Here is an 18,091-nt window from a genome sequence, read left to right as displayed (position 1 = left end):
GGGATGGGCGTACAACCAATCTTCTGGCAAAGCGTCTTGCTTGTGACGGGCTAATCCCGTCACAAGCTGAAGACCTCTCACAAAATGATTAATTCACAACACTACTATTAATAAAGAGATGTAAAGTAGCAGTAAATGAAATGAAATCCGCCTATGAAGTTTAAACTTCATTACTCTAATGTGTTTAGTTTAATAATGGTATTATTGTCGTAAACATTATGCATAAATCTACAAATGTTTCCGGTAATTAACCCGTGTTACTTGCTGTCGACTTTTCTTATCGGGCTGACTAGGGTAGCCGGAGAAGGGCAGTTGAGGTCGGCCGGAGCACGGATCGACCGGAGTAGGGTTAGATGGAGTGGTTGCCGGATGGAGGTGAAGGGAAGGGAAGGGAGATGAAAAAAAAATCAATTGAGTAGGAAGAAAATGTCAAGGGTATAATTGTAAAAGGCGTATGTGAAAGAGTAAAATACGTATGTGAAAAAGTACGACCCTTAATTTAATTCGGTTTCTTTGGTCCATAGAATTCGATTCTATCTGGTTAGGAGTTAGGACCAATATAAACATGATTCGATGTCTAGCCCTACCTTAAATTGGAAAATTGAGTCCGATCTAGTAAATAACTGAACCAATATGATACTCTGTGTAGAATTCGATCATATCTGGTTAGGGCCAATATAAACATGTTTCCATGTCTAACCCTACCTTAAATTGGATTTCGGTCCACAAAATTGAAGCAATGTGATACTCCGTGTAATTTAGGCATTAGATAAAAGAAAAATAGGGTTATGAATGGATCCATACACGATGAATAAGCCTACACAAAATACAATAACTTATAAGTTATAACCCCGCCGTTAGGATGTTAATAATCACATTTTCATTAAGGTATTTCAGATCGACAATTACTTAAATATGTTCGTATCGCTATAAAGTCAAAAAGTCAATATGACTTTCCATTCCTAATTGTCTTCATCAAGCTTTGGAAGAAGTTGTCTACTTGACACTGCAGGTGATTTGTCTATAATCTCATTCTTGCTTTGCATTGATATAGAAGAGTCAATCCATGGACCATCCATTGACATCATGCTCCTCTCTACTTGGCTCGAGCTCGAGCTCGAGTTCGATCTCATTGAAACCGTAGTGTGACTCTCTAATGACAATCTTTCGAACGTTTTACGTCTTAGTTCTTCATTGAACTCGGACCCAACCCGTTTGACAATTGGAGCTTGGACGGGTATCTTCCCGTCGATCATGCTTACAACCGACGACATTCTCGGTCTTAGAGACGGAGACGGGTTGGTACATAGTAGTGCTAAGTTTAACAATGTTAATGCTTCTTCTTTTGAGTAACTTTGGCCTAGACTTGGATCCACAAGCTCTAATAGACTTCCTTGTTCTTGTAAAACATAGGCCTTCGGAAAAACGAAAAAATAGGTAAAAACTTTCGATATTTGAACTTCTACAAATAAAGTGTCGGAGAAACATAACTTAGAAGAGATTAGACTCGAAATAAAAGTAGTTTACCCAATCAAGAAGATAGACAAACTCTTCTTTTGGCCGGTAACTTGTGTTGCTTGTTCCGCTCACAATCTCAAGCACAACAACTCCAAAGCTATAGACATCGGCCTTGTCTGTGAGGTAACCCCTCATTGCATACTCCGGAGCCATATATCCTCTAAATAAATTCACACCAAAAAAACACGAGTTAGTGATCTCGACACTCAACAACGTCAAAACTCAAAACTACCCTAATGCGCGATTTTTTTGGTTAATTGGGGTTAATCAGCGAAATAATTAGGAATTTGGGCCAAAATAGTTTCAAACCGACCCCAAATCCCTAATTATTTTCGCTAATTAACCCCAATTAACCAAAAAATTCCTAATGCTCACCTTACGGTATCATGTAAAGACGAGTTAACCAAAGAATGTAGTTAAGAAGGCGGTCAGCTTACATTGTTCCAGCAATTCTAGTACTGATATGAGTATTTTCCTCTTCATCAAGCTTAGCAAGACCGAAATCAGAGATTTTAGCATTTAAGTCTTTATCAAGTAAGACATTAGTAGCCTTAATGTCCCTGTGCACAATCTTGAGTCTCGACTCCTCGTGTAGGTATGCTAACCCCCTTGCGATTCCTAAGCATATTTTCCTCCTTGTCGGCCAGTCCATCCGCAGATTCTGTTCCTCCGAACCTATAAAATTAATTAACCACCTTATGTGAGACCGTCTCATGCCAGACTCATAAGGGTTATAACTTAGAAGAGAAACTTACCAAATAGGGCACGAGCGAGAGAGTTGTTTTCCATGTATTCATATACAAGAAGCAGCTCTTTTCCTTCAATGCAACACCCATGAAGCTTTACAAGGTTCGGGTGTTGTAAAGCCGAAATCATGCCTATCTCATTTACAAATTCTCGATTCCCTTGTTTCGACTTGGATGAAAGCTGCTTCACAGCAATCACCTTCCCGTCTGGTAATACTCCCTATATATAGTCGCCAAGATGTTTACCGACTAAATCACCAATAGGATCAAAAATATAAAAATTTAACCTTACTTGGTATATACTTTACCTTATATACAGGTCCGAAACCTCCTTCGCCAATTTTGTTTCTGATACTAAAATTATCTGTTGCAGCTTTGATCTGCTTCAAGGAGAAATAACCTGTACCTAATTTTCGGAATTCTGCAATATAAACAACATTAGCCGGTGTCTCAACGACTCCTATAGCAGGATATGGGTATGTTTCAAAACACACACCCTTAACCCACAACTCAACCTGGCAAAAGCAACCCGACCCGAAAAGACTGGCCCGAGACCCGAAGTGGCCTGAACTACATCACCCGAATGTGACATGAAAACCCGAATTGACCCGATCTTTCTTGACCCGTAGCCGACCCGACCCGAAAATGACCCGATCCGAAATCAACAAACCCGAAAATGACCCGACAAAATATAACTCTAATTGAACCGAAAAAACTTGAAATGGCTATTTCCCTATTATTTGTTGACCCGAAAATGACCAGACCCGAAACAGCCCGACTCACTTGACCCGAAACAGACCCGACCAACAAACCCGAAATAACCCGTCACAACCCGAATTAACCCAAAATCAATGAGATACCCGAACTAACTCGACCCGTTGATCCGTTTTGCCAGGTTTGTGGCCACAACCACAGAATAGCGAGTTGAACTAACAAGAAAAAATGTTGTTCCAACATAGAAGATGTATTCCCATACTTACCTTCATTTTCATCATCTTTCCCACCGAGGTAACCTTTCAGCCAGAGAACTGCCAAGACTGATACAAGAACGACAAACGAGGCAATCACAATTCCGGCAATAGCTCCAGCCAGGGTTACCTAATTCGCTCGCCCCCCCTCCGAATTGCGAATTAATTCGAACGAATTAATTCGCAATTCATTTTCATCTTAATTCGTCCCAATTCGCGAATTATTCGCTGAGATGAGCGAATTATATGATTATGTTAAAAACCAAAAAAAAATCAGGAAAAAGTGAAGTATAGACAAGATACCCGGTTATTTTGAAGTTTGAACTTTGAAGCCAAGCACAATGATTTGATTCACTATTGTAGATTTAGCTTTAATTTGATTTTGATTTCTGACAGGAAGATGATTTTTTTAGCTTTGTTGATATAAAAGAATAATCCTTTTGCGAATTGGATTCGACGAATTACCGAATTTTAAAATAATGTAATTCGCCAGCGAATTGAATTCGCTAAATTGAGCGAATCGCGAATTAGAATTAAGAAAGCGAATTGAACGAATTGCGAATCCGGTAACCCTGGCTCCAGCAGACAATCCTGAGTTTATTCTGAAGTCTGCAAGGGAATGAAAAAGTGAGATTATTCAAATCGGATGATGTATGGAAAGCAAGTATTTTGACAGAGAAGATTATTGACTAACTGGGTGTCACAGAGATCCCTGATAGAAGAGGACCGTATGCGCCTCTAACAGGTATAGCAGTGGTTCCCTGACCAGCCCAATATAAGAAGATCTCTAGTGTGCTGTCATTAACATCGACATTTCCGAATTCCATAGTATATGGCTTTCCTGCACCTCCTGCTGTTTCTGCTATGTCGAAATCTTTCCGCTTTACTTCCCCCTGTCACAATTAAAAGAAAAACTCTAATCAAAAACTCTAATAAGAAAAACTTTAACATATTCTGAATTTCGAAAGGGAGTAATTAATTGCGCAGTCGGTTTACCTGAACTGACACATCAAATAAGCGTCTGCCGAGGCTACTATAAGTCTGATCATCAGAATACATAATCTCAGCAAAGTGCAGTTTCACAGTATAGTTGCCTGGTAGCAAACAAAGGCCATAATACTTGAGTGAAAGAGGCGCCAAGCGAGCTGTTTGGTAAATACCAGTCACATTAGCATTAAATGTTTCCGTGGCTAAGAAGTTGGCCTTGTCGTTGTAAAGAAACGCTCCAGTACTACTGTAAGCCCATTTTTCTCCTCCTGATGCAAAGAAAGTTGAAGGTCCTCCCGGGGTGGAATCCTCTTCATATTCATTTCCTTCAAAATTCATCTTGCTTCCGCCACAGTTAATAAACAATGAATGATCTGCAGGAACAGATACGGACGTTCAAAACCCGGATATAAATCTTATCCATTGGTCCCTCAGGCTCAGACCCTCTATTCTGACACGGAAGGGACTTGTAAAGAATCAAGTGAAACGAAGGGAGTAGATGCTTACATTGAGGCTTAGTGACGCAAGGAAGGTGTTTCAACAAGCACCAATCAACACTGCAACATCAGAATTATTTACAAAAATCTTACTGTCAGAGAACTGATTAACTTTAGTCTCCACAGCAACGGTTAACATGAAGAAATGATTTCGGAGGAGCTTACGAATTGGTTTTTGAAGTCGAATGGCTAGAGACCAAGTTGCTGTAACACGATAAACAAAAGTTGAATTAAGATTGAGGAACTTTCAGACAAAGGTGGGCTGTAAAAACTTGAAATTTTGCACATCATCTTACATATTCGATTGCTGGCAGCTAGATGAGGATGAACCAGTAAAATCATTATAAGACAAATCGCTGCAGTAGAAACAGTCGGCATTATAGAATGTATTTTGAACATAAAAACACCACATAGTAACAGCGTGTAAACAAGAGGAAAAAATACTGACAATTTCTGCTTGCTATTCAGGATCCAATTTGGTAATTGCCCGGAAAATGAGTTGTTTGTCAGAAACCTGCATTAGTGTGTAAATCAATGGTATAGAAATTTAGAATAGAAGAACTTGGAAACAATTTGAGACTTCAAAAACATGCTACTGATTGTGTTTTAACTCACAAGAAATCAAGACTTTTCATGTTTTGGATTGAATCTGGAACCGGCCCGCTCAGCTGATTGTAACTCAGGTCCCTGTCAAGAAACCATTTGATAAAATTAGCCTTTATCAGAAGCGCAGGTTTTTTGGTGAACCATTCTGTAATTAGACTTCTGTAACATGCCATAATTTGTAGACATGAGAAGACAACTCAAAATCTTGAAATTTCGAGTAAGTAAATGAACAAAGAGCCCTACAGCTGCGCGTATGCTTAGCTAGTGTGTCAGTAATGCATATAAGAAAAGAAATGCTACTCACAAGAGCTTCATATTTACTAGGTTTCCAATGTAGTCGGGGACTCGACCAGTGATTGAGCAGTTTCTCAGTACCCTGATCAGAGAAGAAGGATATCAAACATCAAACATCAAACAAGAAGTACTTGTTTACGGAGTAATATTTATGTGTGAATCTATCAAAGTGATAACTTACAGTTCTTTTAAGTTTGTCATGACAGTCAGGTTTGGGAAAGTGAGACCTGCAGCATTAAGATCTGAAATTCTCCTAGGAATCAATAACAAAGTCATTAGAACCATGAATGTCTCGACTTTACTGAAATGTTGATCTCAAAACTGAATAACTAAGTCATCTTGTACTCACAAAGTTTGCAGGTTTGTCAAAGTAGACAAGCTAGATGGAATCGGTCCCTGCATTGATGTACCTTGAATATCCCTAATAGAAAATGTCGATTTCCATAACAAGAAAACGCTTTAAGATTTTAAAGATAAGCTCGCTAAAGTGTAAATTATTAATCATAGTTCCGTGTACTCACAGTGTAGTAAGGTTGGCCAGACTGCCAAGAAAATCAGGTATTTTCCCGGTAAATGCATTTCCATTGAGTTTTCTGCAAGTATTATTCAGTACTTAAGAGTTAAGAAGCCTTAGACTTTAATACTTCGATAACAGATATGAAGACTGATGAAATTACTCAGATAAGACTTACAATTCTTTGAGATTCTTTAGATTGACGAGTGTAGCAGGCAATGTTCCGTTAAAGAAGTTTGCAGCCAGTACCCTGCAGGAATGAGCAAATGTATTTTCTGAATATATGACGGGTGAAAATCAATTAACATGGAAAGCAACTTAAAATCGGTTAAAATTGAGAATCAAGAAAAATGATGATTTAGAATCATACTCCGTATCAGTTTGCATTTACAGTTTCGACAATGCAACAAGTCACCCTACCACAGTACCATCCCATTTATACTGTCCCATTCGACTTTGGTGATCAGACGAAGTCAACACCGACAAATATTTCCTCACAAAAATGCCGAAACATATTTTACATTGTACTCCATATTTCTGTATATATTCGGGAATTTCTTTACAGTATGTTCTAATATGAACCTAAAGGCTTGCATGTACGAGTCCATGCGCTCAGTTCGAAAAAAGATCGTCATCAGAAGAACTGGGAAATAGTTAGTGCAATTAACAATGAAAACTCACAATGTTTCCAAGTTTTTCAAATTCCCAAGAGACTTCGGTATAGGTCCTGTAAGTTGGTTATCTTCAACAGACCTGCAATAGCACAGTGGACTTACTACTGAACAAGCTATAAAGTATAGAGATTAATACTTTTTCCGTCTCAGGCGTTTGTTTACCTTTTATATTTATTGTGAGGCGTATTTCAATCAAAGGCAAGCAAATGATTGGGAAGGAAGGAGTACAAATATACTACAGAAGTCAGGTAATAAGACTAACAGTTTCTGTAACGTGGTAATCTGAGCAATTTCATCCGGAATTGGGCCGGTGTTCCGATTTCCCTTCAGTGACCTACAATGTACAATAACATTAGTCAGCAGAAACCAACCCGCCAAACGGGTTATTGAGGTCGGATCAGTCCAGGTTGGGTAATTATGAGTATGCTTGTATTAGGGTTTGGACCGGGTTAGTTCAAGTTCAGGTATTTTTCAGATGTCTTATTATCGGGTCACTTTGGGGGATCGGGCAATAGAGTCTGAAGTGGATTGGGTCAATTCGGGTTTCAAATCATATTCTGATTATCGGATCGGGTTGGTTGACTCTTAGCTAGTCATTCAAGTCGAAATTATTTTGACAGATCTAATAATGTAAAGGCAAAGGTAAAACTCGCCAAAAACCCTACAAAATTGTCACATCCTACTGTAAGACGGTCTTATCTTACCGCAAAACATACTGACAAATAACAAATCTGTATGAAATAAATGTGTAATTGCTTCAACAATCAATATATATACTTACAAACGAACTAATGGAATCCTTGCAAGACTTTTGGGAATGTTTCCACTAATAAAGTTCCTGGAGAGATCACTGAATTACAAGAAAAATAAACTTCATCAGCTCATTGTTTGATGTTTCGAAATCAAATCTAAGCGGTGTTACTCAGACTCGTTTAGAAGTATCCGACACAGGTACATACATGTCCCAGTCTAATGGTCAAACTTGGCTATTTTTATGAAAGATATGCATATTTTGGTGTAAAATGAGATATTTAAGTGTCATATGACTTGTACTGAGTATCGAGTGTCGGAGAAAGGGTATACGAGCAGTTCATAGACTATACATCTGAGGTAGTACCTCTTATTGTTTTTTCTGAGTTTTATTTTAAAGTTTTTGAGTTATGCTTTAGTATAAAGTTTTTGAGCACATTTACTAAAACATTACACTAAAAAAATATAATATTGCTCAAAAACTATATTTATAAATGGTAATATGCTCAGAAAAAATGTGTATATGCTCAAAAACTGTGTATATGCTCAAAAACTACAAGGTCTGAGGTACTACCTCAGATGCGTAATCCTTTTTCTCGTATACGAGGGAATAAGAAGAGTCAGAGTAACATAGAATGTAAGCCTTAAAAAGTATGTAGTCATGAAGTGCTTACATGTCATTCAGTTGAGTAAGGTCTCCAAATTCTTCAGGCAATACTCCACTAAGACTAAGACCCTTCAATTGACTATATATACAATATTACAGAAAAAAACATGTTTAAAAATTTAAATCATAATAAAAATAAAAACAAATCCAAATAAATGGTTAATATATAGTACTACGTAATACAATGTTTCAAACAAAAGACAAGGATATTTGGTGGGAAAAACCTACAAACGGTTTCCTAAAGCTAAATTTTGGCGGATTGAGAATAGAAGGTAATAAAGCTGTTTTAGGATATTCTATAAGAGATCACAATGGTAAAGTCGTTTTGTTGGGAGCAAAAAAGTGCGGATCCAATAGTATCCTTGTTGCGGAAACACTTGCTTTAAAAGAAGGTATTTTAGCAGCTAAATATTTAGGAATCTCAAAGTTAATTGTGGAGGGTGATAACTTATACTCCCTCCAATTCATCATAATGATCCCCTTTGAGATGGGCACAATACTTAAGAAAAATGAATAAAGGACAAATGTGGGGTTTGTTGATAGGGGAGAGATGAATTATTAGGAATTAAATAAGGAGTTGTGGGGCCAAAACATTAAGAAAAGTAATAAAATAAGAGTAAAAGAGTTGTGTGGGGTTTGGTTATAGGAGAGAGAAAAGAATAAAATAAGAGTAAAAGTTACCAAAAAAGGAAAGAGGAACATTACTTGAATAATCCGTTTCGGGAAAGAGGGAACATTATAGCGAATTGGAGGGAGTATGTTATTAACTCGATTCGAGGTACTTGACAAATTCCGTGGGAAATTTCTAGTATTATCAAGGATGTGAAATTAGACCTTCATTTTTTCGATGAAGTGATAATTAAACATTGCTTTCGTGAAGCAAACAAGGTTACTGACTTCATGGCTTCAGTTGGACATTCATGTCCAACTCTTTCGAGGTGGTTTGATAGCCCGGTGGCTTCAACTTACCTCCCTCATTCGAAAGGATGAGATAGGTTGGTCCTACCCTAGAGGATCAATCTAGTTTTCTTACCTAATAAAAAAAAAAAAAGACAAAGACATAAACATTTGTTGTTATGCTAATAGATTCGAATATGCGATAGTGACCTAGCCTATGTGTCATTCAAAAATAACACCTTTTATGTTTTTGATACCGTAAGGGGGTGGACAACTAAAACTAAAGACAATGACAACACACAAAAAAAAGGATATTTTATATGAGAAAAAGGAACATACATTGGAGGTATTACCTCCAACTTTTTTGTTTTTGAGCATTTATCTATATTTTTTGAGCTTATTTCCACAAACTTTATTTGTTTTTGAGTATATGTATGTTTTTTTTTGAGTTTATTAAATTTTATAAGTTAGATTTTAATTTTTTTTCCGTCAAAACTCAAATTTTACTAAACTTATATGTAATGTTTTTGAGTATTATTGCAATTTTTTAGAGTTTAGTATTTAAGTAAATAAACTCAAAAAAATTATATTAAAACTCAAATTTTAAAACAAAGCTCAAAAAAATTATTATAATGCTTTCGAAACTATGAATTGGTGGTAATACATCGATGTATAATCCACTTACCGTATTTTATATGGTACCTCTTAATTTTTGACTTTTTATATGATGCCTCTACACTTTTAAAATATACATGGTACGTTGTTATTATCACTAAGTGTATACCTAAATTTTATTTTCCATTAATTAAACTCGCTTTTAGGCGTGAACGATTCTTGGACGCGTAATCAAGCTTGTCATTTATCATCCCATGACATAAGATAGCGAGTGCAAGCGAGCCAAGACATATGTCATTCGGAAATAACACCTTTCATATTTTTGACACTGTGAATTAACCGATCTACGTAAGGGGATGGATGGAGTCGGACGTAAACATGACCAATAACCGAGACTTAAAATAATACTTCATCCATTCAACTCTACTCTACCTATTTCACTTTTGTACACTATTCACAATTGTGTATTCAATTTCGATTTTCTCTCGATACGTAAGTGAAAATATATTCATGTGAGATCTTGTTTGATTCGTCTTTACGAGTAAATTAAAAATATCTAACTTTTATAATTTTTGCAAATACGTAGCTAATGATATTTAGCGCGTAAAACACGCGTTGGTAAACGTGAAAAAAGAAAGTGGTAGAGTGGAGTTGAATGGAGGAAGTATAATGAGAAGTTGAAAAGAGGTACGTACATAATTGTAACATGGCATATAGTACTTTTGTTAAAAGAACAATCACAAGCGACATTACTAAAAGTAGTACTTCCTCCATTCAACTCCACTCTACCACTTTCCTTTTTCACGTTTGCCAACGCGTGTTTTACGCGCTAAATATTGTTAACTACGTATTTGCAAAAATTATAAAAGTTAGATATTTTTAATGTACTCGTAAAAACGAATCAAACAAGATCTCACATGAATATATTTCCACTTACGTATCGAGAGAAAATCGAAATTGAATACACAATTGTAAATAGTGTACAAATGTGAAATAGGTAGAGTGGAGTTGAATAGAGGAAGTATTAGTGATTGTTTTGTTGAATGTGACACCTCCATCACTGCATGACTTATGGCTGATCTTCGTCCACTGTGTGTACTTTAGCTTATCCGATATTATTTGCAATGTTTTCACTGTTTAGACATAATAATAATAATGTTACGTCCATTGTTAGAGACCGATCGATGTTCATCATAATCAAATCGGACGGGATTACATAAAAATTATTTAAACGTCTTATAAACTACAATAAACATTTACCAGTTGATCCAGATGATCAACATATGTCATGACTTACTATAATCTCATATCACTATTTTTTAAAGATCAACTTTTGTTCTTTTTATCAATATAGAACACTCACATGTAAACAACTACGAGTATACACAAATAGGATTATACATCCAGTTGTACCATAAGCATGGTACAACTGACAAATAACAAATCCTACTGTAAGACGGTCTTATCTTACCGCAAAACATACTGACAAATAACAAATCTGTATGAAATAAATGTGTAATTGCTTCAACAATCAATAAATATACTTACAAACGAACTAATGGAATCCTTGCAAGACTTTTGGGAATGTTTCCACTAATAAAGTTCCTGGAGAGATCACTGAATTACAAGAAAAATAAACTTCATCAGCTCATTGTTTGATGTTTCGAAATCAAATCTAAGCGGTGTTACTCAGACTCGTTTAGAAGTATCCGACACACGTACATACATGTCCCAGTCTAATGGTCAAACTTGGCTATTTTTATGAAAGATATGCATATTTTGGTGTAAAATGAGATATTTAAGTGTCATATGACTTGTACTGAGTATCGAGTGTCGGACAAAGGGTATACGAGGAAATAAGAAGAGTCAGAGTAACATAGAATGTAAGCCTTAAAAAGTATGTAGTCATGAAGTGCTTACATGTCATTCAGTTGAGTAAGGTCTCCAAATTCTTCAGGCAATACTCCACTAAGACTAAGACCCTTCAATTGACTATATATACAATATTACAGAAAAAAACATGTTTAAAAATTTAAATCATAATAAAAATAAAAACAAATCCAAATAAATGGTTAATATATAGTACTCCGTAATACAATGTTTCAAACAAAAGACAAGGATATTTGGTGGGAAAAACCTACAAACGGTTTCCTAAAGCTAAATTTTGGCGGATTGAGAATAAAAGGTAATAAAACTGATTTAGGATATTCTATAAGAGATCATAATGGTAAAGTCGTTTTGTTGGGAGCAAAAAAGTGCGGATCCAATAGTATCCTTGTTGCGGAAGCACTTGCTTTAAAAGAAGGTATTTTAGCAGATAAATACTTAGGAATCTCAAAGTTAATTGTGGAGGGTGATAACTTATGTGTTATTAACTCGATTCGAGGTACTTGGCAAATTCCGTGGGAAATTTCTAGTATTATCAAGGATGTGAAATTAGACCTTCATTTTTTCGATGAAGTGATAATTAAACATTGCTTTCGTGAAGCCAACAAGGTTGCTGACTTCATGGTTTCAGTTGGACATTCATGTCCAACTCTTTCGAGGTGGTTTGATAGCCGGTGGCTTCAACTTACCTCCCTCATTCGAAAGGATGAGATAGGTTGGTCCTACCCTAGAGGAACAACCTAGTTTTCTTACCTAATAAAAAAAAAAAAAAAAACAAGGACATAAACATTTGTTGTTATGCTAATAGATTCGAATATGCGATAGTGACCTAGCCGATGTGTCATTCAAAAATAACACCTTTTATGTTTTTGATACCGTAAGGGGGTGGACAACTAAAACTAAAGACAATGACAACACACAAAAAAAAAGGATACTCCCTCCACAAACTTATTTTCACCCATTTGCTTTATTGCGGTCTCCAAGACGACACTTTGACCATGTTTTTCGAAGTCTATATGTTACTTTTTTTTTCTTGAAATTTTTTTTCGTGAAAGATGTCATGAAAATAAGTGTAAATGTTTTTGTTTTATAATCTAATAATTTTTATTTCCCAACTTATTTACGGTCAAAGTTCGGAAACTTTGACCTCCCAAAAGCAAATGGGGTGAAAATAGGTTTGTGGAGGGAGTATTTTATATGTTACCTCTTAATTTTTTGACTTTTTATATGGTACTCCTACACTTTTAAAACATACATGATACGTTGTTATTATCACTAAGTGTACCCCTAAACTTTATTTTCCGTTAATTAAACTCAGTTTTAGGCGTTAACTGATTACTTGAACGCGTAATCAAGCTTGTCATTTATCATCCCATGACATAAGATAGCGAGCTGCAAGCGAGCCGGCACATATGTCATTCGGAAATAACACCTTTCATATTTTTGACACTGTGAATTAACCGATCTACGTAAGGGGATGGATGGAGTCGGACGTAAACATGACCGATAAGTCGATAACCGAGACTTAAAATAATAATGAGAAGCTGAAAAGAGGTACGTACATAATTGTAACATGGCATATAGTACTTTTGTTAAAAGAACAATCACAAGCGACATTACTAAAAGTAGTATTAGTGATTGTTTTGTTGAATGTGACACCTCCATCACTGCATGACTTATGGCTGATCTTCGTCCACTGTGTGTACTTTAGCTTATCCGATATTATTTGCAATGTTTTCACTGTTTAGACATAATAATGTTACATTTGTTAAAGACCGATGTTCATCATAATTAACTCGAGTGGGATTACATAACATTATTTAAACATCTTGTAAACCACGGTCGAAAAATTAATGACTTACTATAATCTCATATCCTTAGTTATAAAATGAATGATCGGTTTTTGTTGTTTTCAACAATACAGAACACTCACAAGTGAACGACTATATCACAATCCTACTATATTACATTATTTAATTAGATTTCCAATCAAAGAAAAAGTTGCAAATGAGTGGTCCATGCATGAATAATGGACGTATACTATATTATTCTGCATAAACACTCACTTTCCTATAAGTATATAACCATTATGAACGATAAATATGACAAATTGACAACGCACAATACATTAAATTTTGATAAACATATTTGACAATAATACGAAAATATTCGTTGTCACCATTAATATTAAGATGAGATCGATATTTTTGTTTTTAGCACTTTAATTAACGTTACTAAATTTCACTAAATGGTTGTTTGGTTGCATGTAAGAACTCGCTATGCCTAACCTAGCTAGATACTCCGTCTTATTACACGAGTTCCATAATTCATATGAAATCCGATCACATAAAAGAATAGCGGTCAAGCCGTCAAGGTAAGGATAATGCAACAAAATATTTAGTTAAATTATACTTTTGAAAAATCAAGTTGAAAAATAGAAGGCGTAGTAGTATTAAGTGAAATTAAATTAAGTTAGTTTAAGTTCAGCAAAATTAAGTTCAGAAAAGTTCAAAAAAATTAAGTTCAAAAAATTAAGTTGAAAAAGTTCAAAAAATTAAGTTGGAAAGTTCAAGAAAAAATAAGTTAAGTTCAAAGAAAATTAAGTTAAGTTGGAAAAATTAAGTTAAGTTCAAAGAACTTTAAGTCAAAAGAACAAGACCTTAGGTGATTAAAATTATGGAGTTTTGATGCCTTTGTGTGATTTTAATGGGTGGGTTAGGGGATATGTAAGAATTTGAAGTTGAAATAAATACTTTTTTTTTTAAAAAAAAATATAGAATAATAATTAATTTCGGACTGTTTATACAATTGATTTGAACGAAAATCGTATTTTTTTTAAAACTCGTCAATATTATGAAACTTATAATTTTGCTTAACTTTTCCAACTTAATTTTCTTTGAACTTAATTTTCTTTGAACTTTTCTCAACTTAATTTTCTTTGAACTTTTCTCAACTTAATTTTCTGAACTTAACTTAACTTATAGGATCTGAACTTTTCTGAACTTAACTTAATTTTGCTGAACTTAACTTAAAAAGAGTGACTTTAAGTCCAAAAGAACAGGGCCTAATACAATAATACTCCATACATTTCAATGACGAAAGTCAGTCAAACATACTATAGTAGATTATTAGCTTTCAGTCCAAATTTCATACATTTTCCGACTTACGTATAGAATTTGGTTGGTAATTACCGATAATTACATCATGACATGGCAACCTAACTAAACTAATTATACGTAATCCTCGTTTGATTTCGAGTATAGTATTGTACTCGGCCGTCTTGTCCATTAACTGGTTCAATCAATCTCACAAAAGAATCGAGTACAAATAATTATTCGTTAACCTGCCTCAAATATTTCCTCTACCCCAAACCCGACCACCTTTCATCAAATGTATTTGCCTAAAGGTAATAGTATATTAATCGTTGTCAAAAAAAAAAAAAAAAAAAAAAAAAAAAAAAAAAAAAAAAAAAAGGTAATAGTATAACGTTTTGAACTTTCCTAGGCTTTATTAATTACTTTACCTAAAGCTAACACAATATAGCTACTTTTTTCAAACAATGAGTGCGTTCAACAATCAAATAGGAATCTAGATAATAGATTGATGGATATCTTGCTACATAAATGCATGAATTCAAATGGAATTCGATATCTTCGCGTTTCCTAGAAATCGCTCTATTTATATTTTGAAATATATTTAAAAGAGTGATCGATTACAATAGACAATAATTAACACAAAGTACTATTAATGACAGAACCAGACTTAAAGTCATGTCGTGAAAACTTCTTCGTATAAATCTAAAATAATTTTAATAGAACTAGTGTTAAAAAGAGTAACTTAGAAAACAAACTGAAATGTTTAACTAGAAATTTCGAAATTTTTGTTACTTGTTAAAATGTCGATTTTATCTATTAAGCTAACTTGTTCGACCACTTTTTTTTGACAACAGTAAAGATACATTGCTTACATACAAACAGAGTTGTACATCCGTACAACATTATTGAAAAGAAAAATACAATTTGCAGTAGAAAAAGTGTAGGACAATGTGACATGCATGGTCAAGTAGTACGACAACTAGAGCCATCAACCCATCAACTATCATACAAGCAACTACGGAGTATACAAGCACGGACGGATGCAGGATTTCACTAAAGGAGGGGCATACCCAAAAAAAAAAATTACGGACATCATTTATACGTTAGAATTTTAACATCGTCAATACATAGTAATATAATCGTAAAGAAAAAAATATACCAACAAGCCCTAAATCAAATACAAACAAGCCCAAGTGTATTATTTTAGAGGGAATATCCATTTTCGGCGATAGAATGTACCCAGGGCCGTCCCTGACATTTTAGGGGCCCTGTGCAAAAAAAATTCGGGAGACCCTTCAATTTCATATATTATCGGCATGAGGGTAGTAAAAAATTAAGAGTATCATAATCTTCATTTATAACACACTGGGAAATTTTACAAGGAATTTTTTCTAAAAGTGTATAATTGTATAGATATAAAAATATATATGTTTAACAAACAATATTAATATGCAATTGGTGTGTTGGGCAATCATTGAATATACTAACCAAACGTCCCAGGTTCGAGCACATGACCATTAGGTATGTTTGTAAGCCTCTTATCACCAGACCAAGAGCATCATCATGCTTAGAAAAGGGCGCTCTAATTATCTAAACATAGATTTTCAGTTTTTTTTTTCTTTTTTTTTCCCTTCATGTGAGGGCACGTGCCCTCACTATCCCTCCCGCAAATCCGCCACTGTATACAAGGCTACAAATAACAGTAAACGTAAATAATTTAGTCAAGCAAATAAACATATCTAAATTCTCCTTTGAAACGACTCGATCACAAGCTTGTGACAGAGGAATAATATAAAACCAGTTTTAATAAAATGTAACCATTATCTGATAAATAAGAATTTGTGGATGGTAAAATGTGAACTTTTCCTGATTGTCATAAGCATGGTGGAGCGAGGGGGGCTAGCAGAGGCGGTTGCCCCGTTGGCATTCTAAAATTTTGAAATTTTTAGTTAAAATTTTGAAATTTTTTCAAGGTAGCTTTATATTATAACCACTCCACCCCGCTCAAAATTTTCGCCCCGCTGCCTCTAATTCCTGGCTCCGTCACTGGTTATAAGGAATAGTAATTTGTATGGAATTATAAAGAACAAAATAAACCTAAGATCCTATGAGATGAACAAATTAAAGATTGCTAAACTTTGAGCCATAAATTTACTAAATTTCACTTTATTTCTTCGGCCTTAAGTGTAAATGTAACAAATTTATTAGGACACCACCTATTATCCCACAATTGACTTGGACGAAAATGTTGTTGGTTGCTAATTCGAGTGGAAGATAAGAGTATAAAAAGTGCGTAAATGATTCGCATGATGATATTATAATAACACTTGTGTAAAACGGTTTTACACAAGTATTTGTTAATGATGATCATTAACTAACAAAACATACATGCTGCATGCATGAAAATTAAAAAGTAATGGAATTAGATACATACCTTCATCTTCAGGGATTAACTGAGCGAAAGTTCCAAATTTTGCACCGAAATTTGCTAAAAGAAATGAAATTAATACAATTATATGCACTTTATGCACAAATTTGAGTGAATAAACCACCATTTTATTGCTCTTAAAAAACCTAATTAACTTTACTAATTACAGTATCTCTTTATTCTTCAAGTTTATGTTAATTTCTAATAAATTATTCAATGAATTAAATAACCCATGATTTTGGATTTTATATTGCGTAGTGTAGAAAGAGAAAATATTGGATGACAAAAATTATGAGTGTGTGAACTGTGAAGACATAAAAAGATGGAAAATGAAAGGACGCACCGGGTGACACTCAATTTGGGCGACATCCTCTCACATGGGGTGAGTGGGGACCCCTTCAATTAAAAATGTATGTGAGAGGGTGGCACCCAATTTGGGCGTCACCCGGTGGCGCCCAAGATAAAAAGATATGCAAGGAACGGAATTACTTTTTCACATACAAACTTTACTCTTTCACATACAATTTTTCATAAACTTTCCATAACATGCCCTTTTCTCCAAAGCCTAATCAAATTAACTTTTACATATACTTTCTCCCTAAAATCGAATCTAATTAATTTATAAACTTAAAAAATGGATTATAATTCTCCATTTAGAGTTTATCAATTAATGAAATTAATATTTACTTGTTTATCAATTAACGTTTAGGCACTGTTCTTTTGGACTTCAAGTCACTTAATAAGTTAATTTAAGTTCACTTCAGATCCTATAAGTTCGATTCGATTCGATTCGAGATCCTATAAGTTGATTCGAGATCCAATAAGTTCGATTCGATTCGAGATCTTATAAGTTGATTCGATTCGATTCGAGATCCTATAAGTTCAGTTCAGATCTTATACCTCACTTAATTTAAGTTAACTTCAGATCCTATAACTTAAGTTCGATTC

At 34.7% G+C, this 18,091-nt stretch overlaps 1 protein-coding gene across 1 annotated transcript; it reads right to left on the bottom strand.

Annotated features, from left to right (window-relative positions):
* Nucleotides 1-745: 745 nt before the first annotated feature.
* On the bottom strand, nucleotides 746-17,426 carry LOC141656314 (putative LRR receptor-like serine/threonine-protein kinase At1g53430). Its single transcript, XM_074463160.1, has 26 exons — nucleotides 17,150-17,426; nucleotides 13,183-13,360; nucleotides 11,654-11,725; nucleotides 11,282-11,350; nucleotides 8,229-8,300; nucleotides 7,586-7,654; nucleotides 7,067-7,138; nucleotides 6,812-6,883; nucleotides 6,309-6,380; nucleotides 6,138-6,209; nucleotides 5,966-6,037; nucleotides 5,798-5,869; nucleotides 5,627-5,698; nucleotides 5,332-5,403; nucleotides 5,165-5,230; nucleotides 5,013-5,072; nucleotides 4,882-4,920; nucleotides 4,727-4,776; nucleotides 4,229-4,593; nucleotides 3,927-4,125; nucleotides 3,245-3,301; nucleotides 2,573-2,685; nucleotides 2,274-2,484; nucleotides 1,956-2,193; nucleotides 1,528-1,678; nucleotides 746-1,415 (listed from the first exon to the last, which is right to left on the bottom strand). Exons 1-26 carry the CDS (start codon nucleotides 17,268-17,270, stop codon nucleotides 963-965), a joined length of 3,159 nt encoding a protein of 1,052 aa, XP_074319261.1. The 5' UTR covers nucleotides 17,271-17,426; the 3' UTR covers nucleotides 746-962.
* Nucleotides 17,427-18,091: the final 665 nt, after the last annotated feature.

This window comes from Silene latifolia, chromosome 5, assembly GCF_048544455.1.
Source record: "Silene latifolia isolate original U9 population chromosome 5, ASM4854445v1, whole genome shotgun sequence".
NCBI lineage: Eukaryota > Viridiplantae > Streptophyta > Magnoliopsida > Caryophyllales > Caryophyllaceae > Silene > Silene latifolia.
This window is presented reverse-complemented; position numbering and strand designations above follow the sequence as displayed.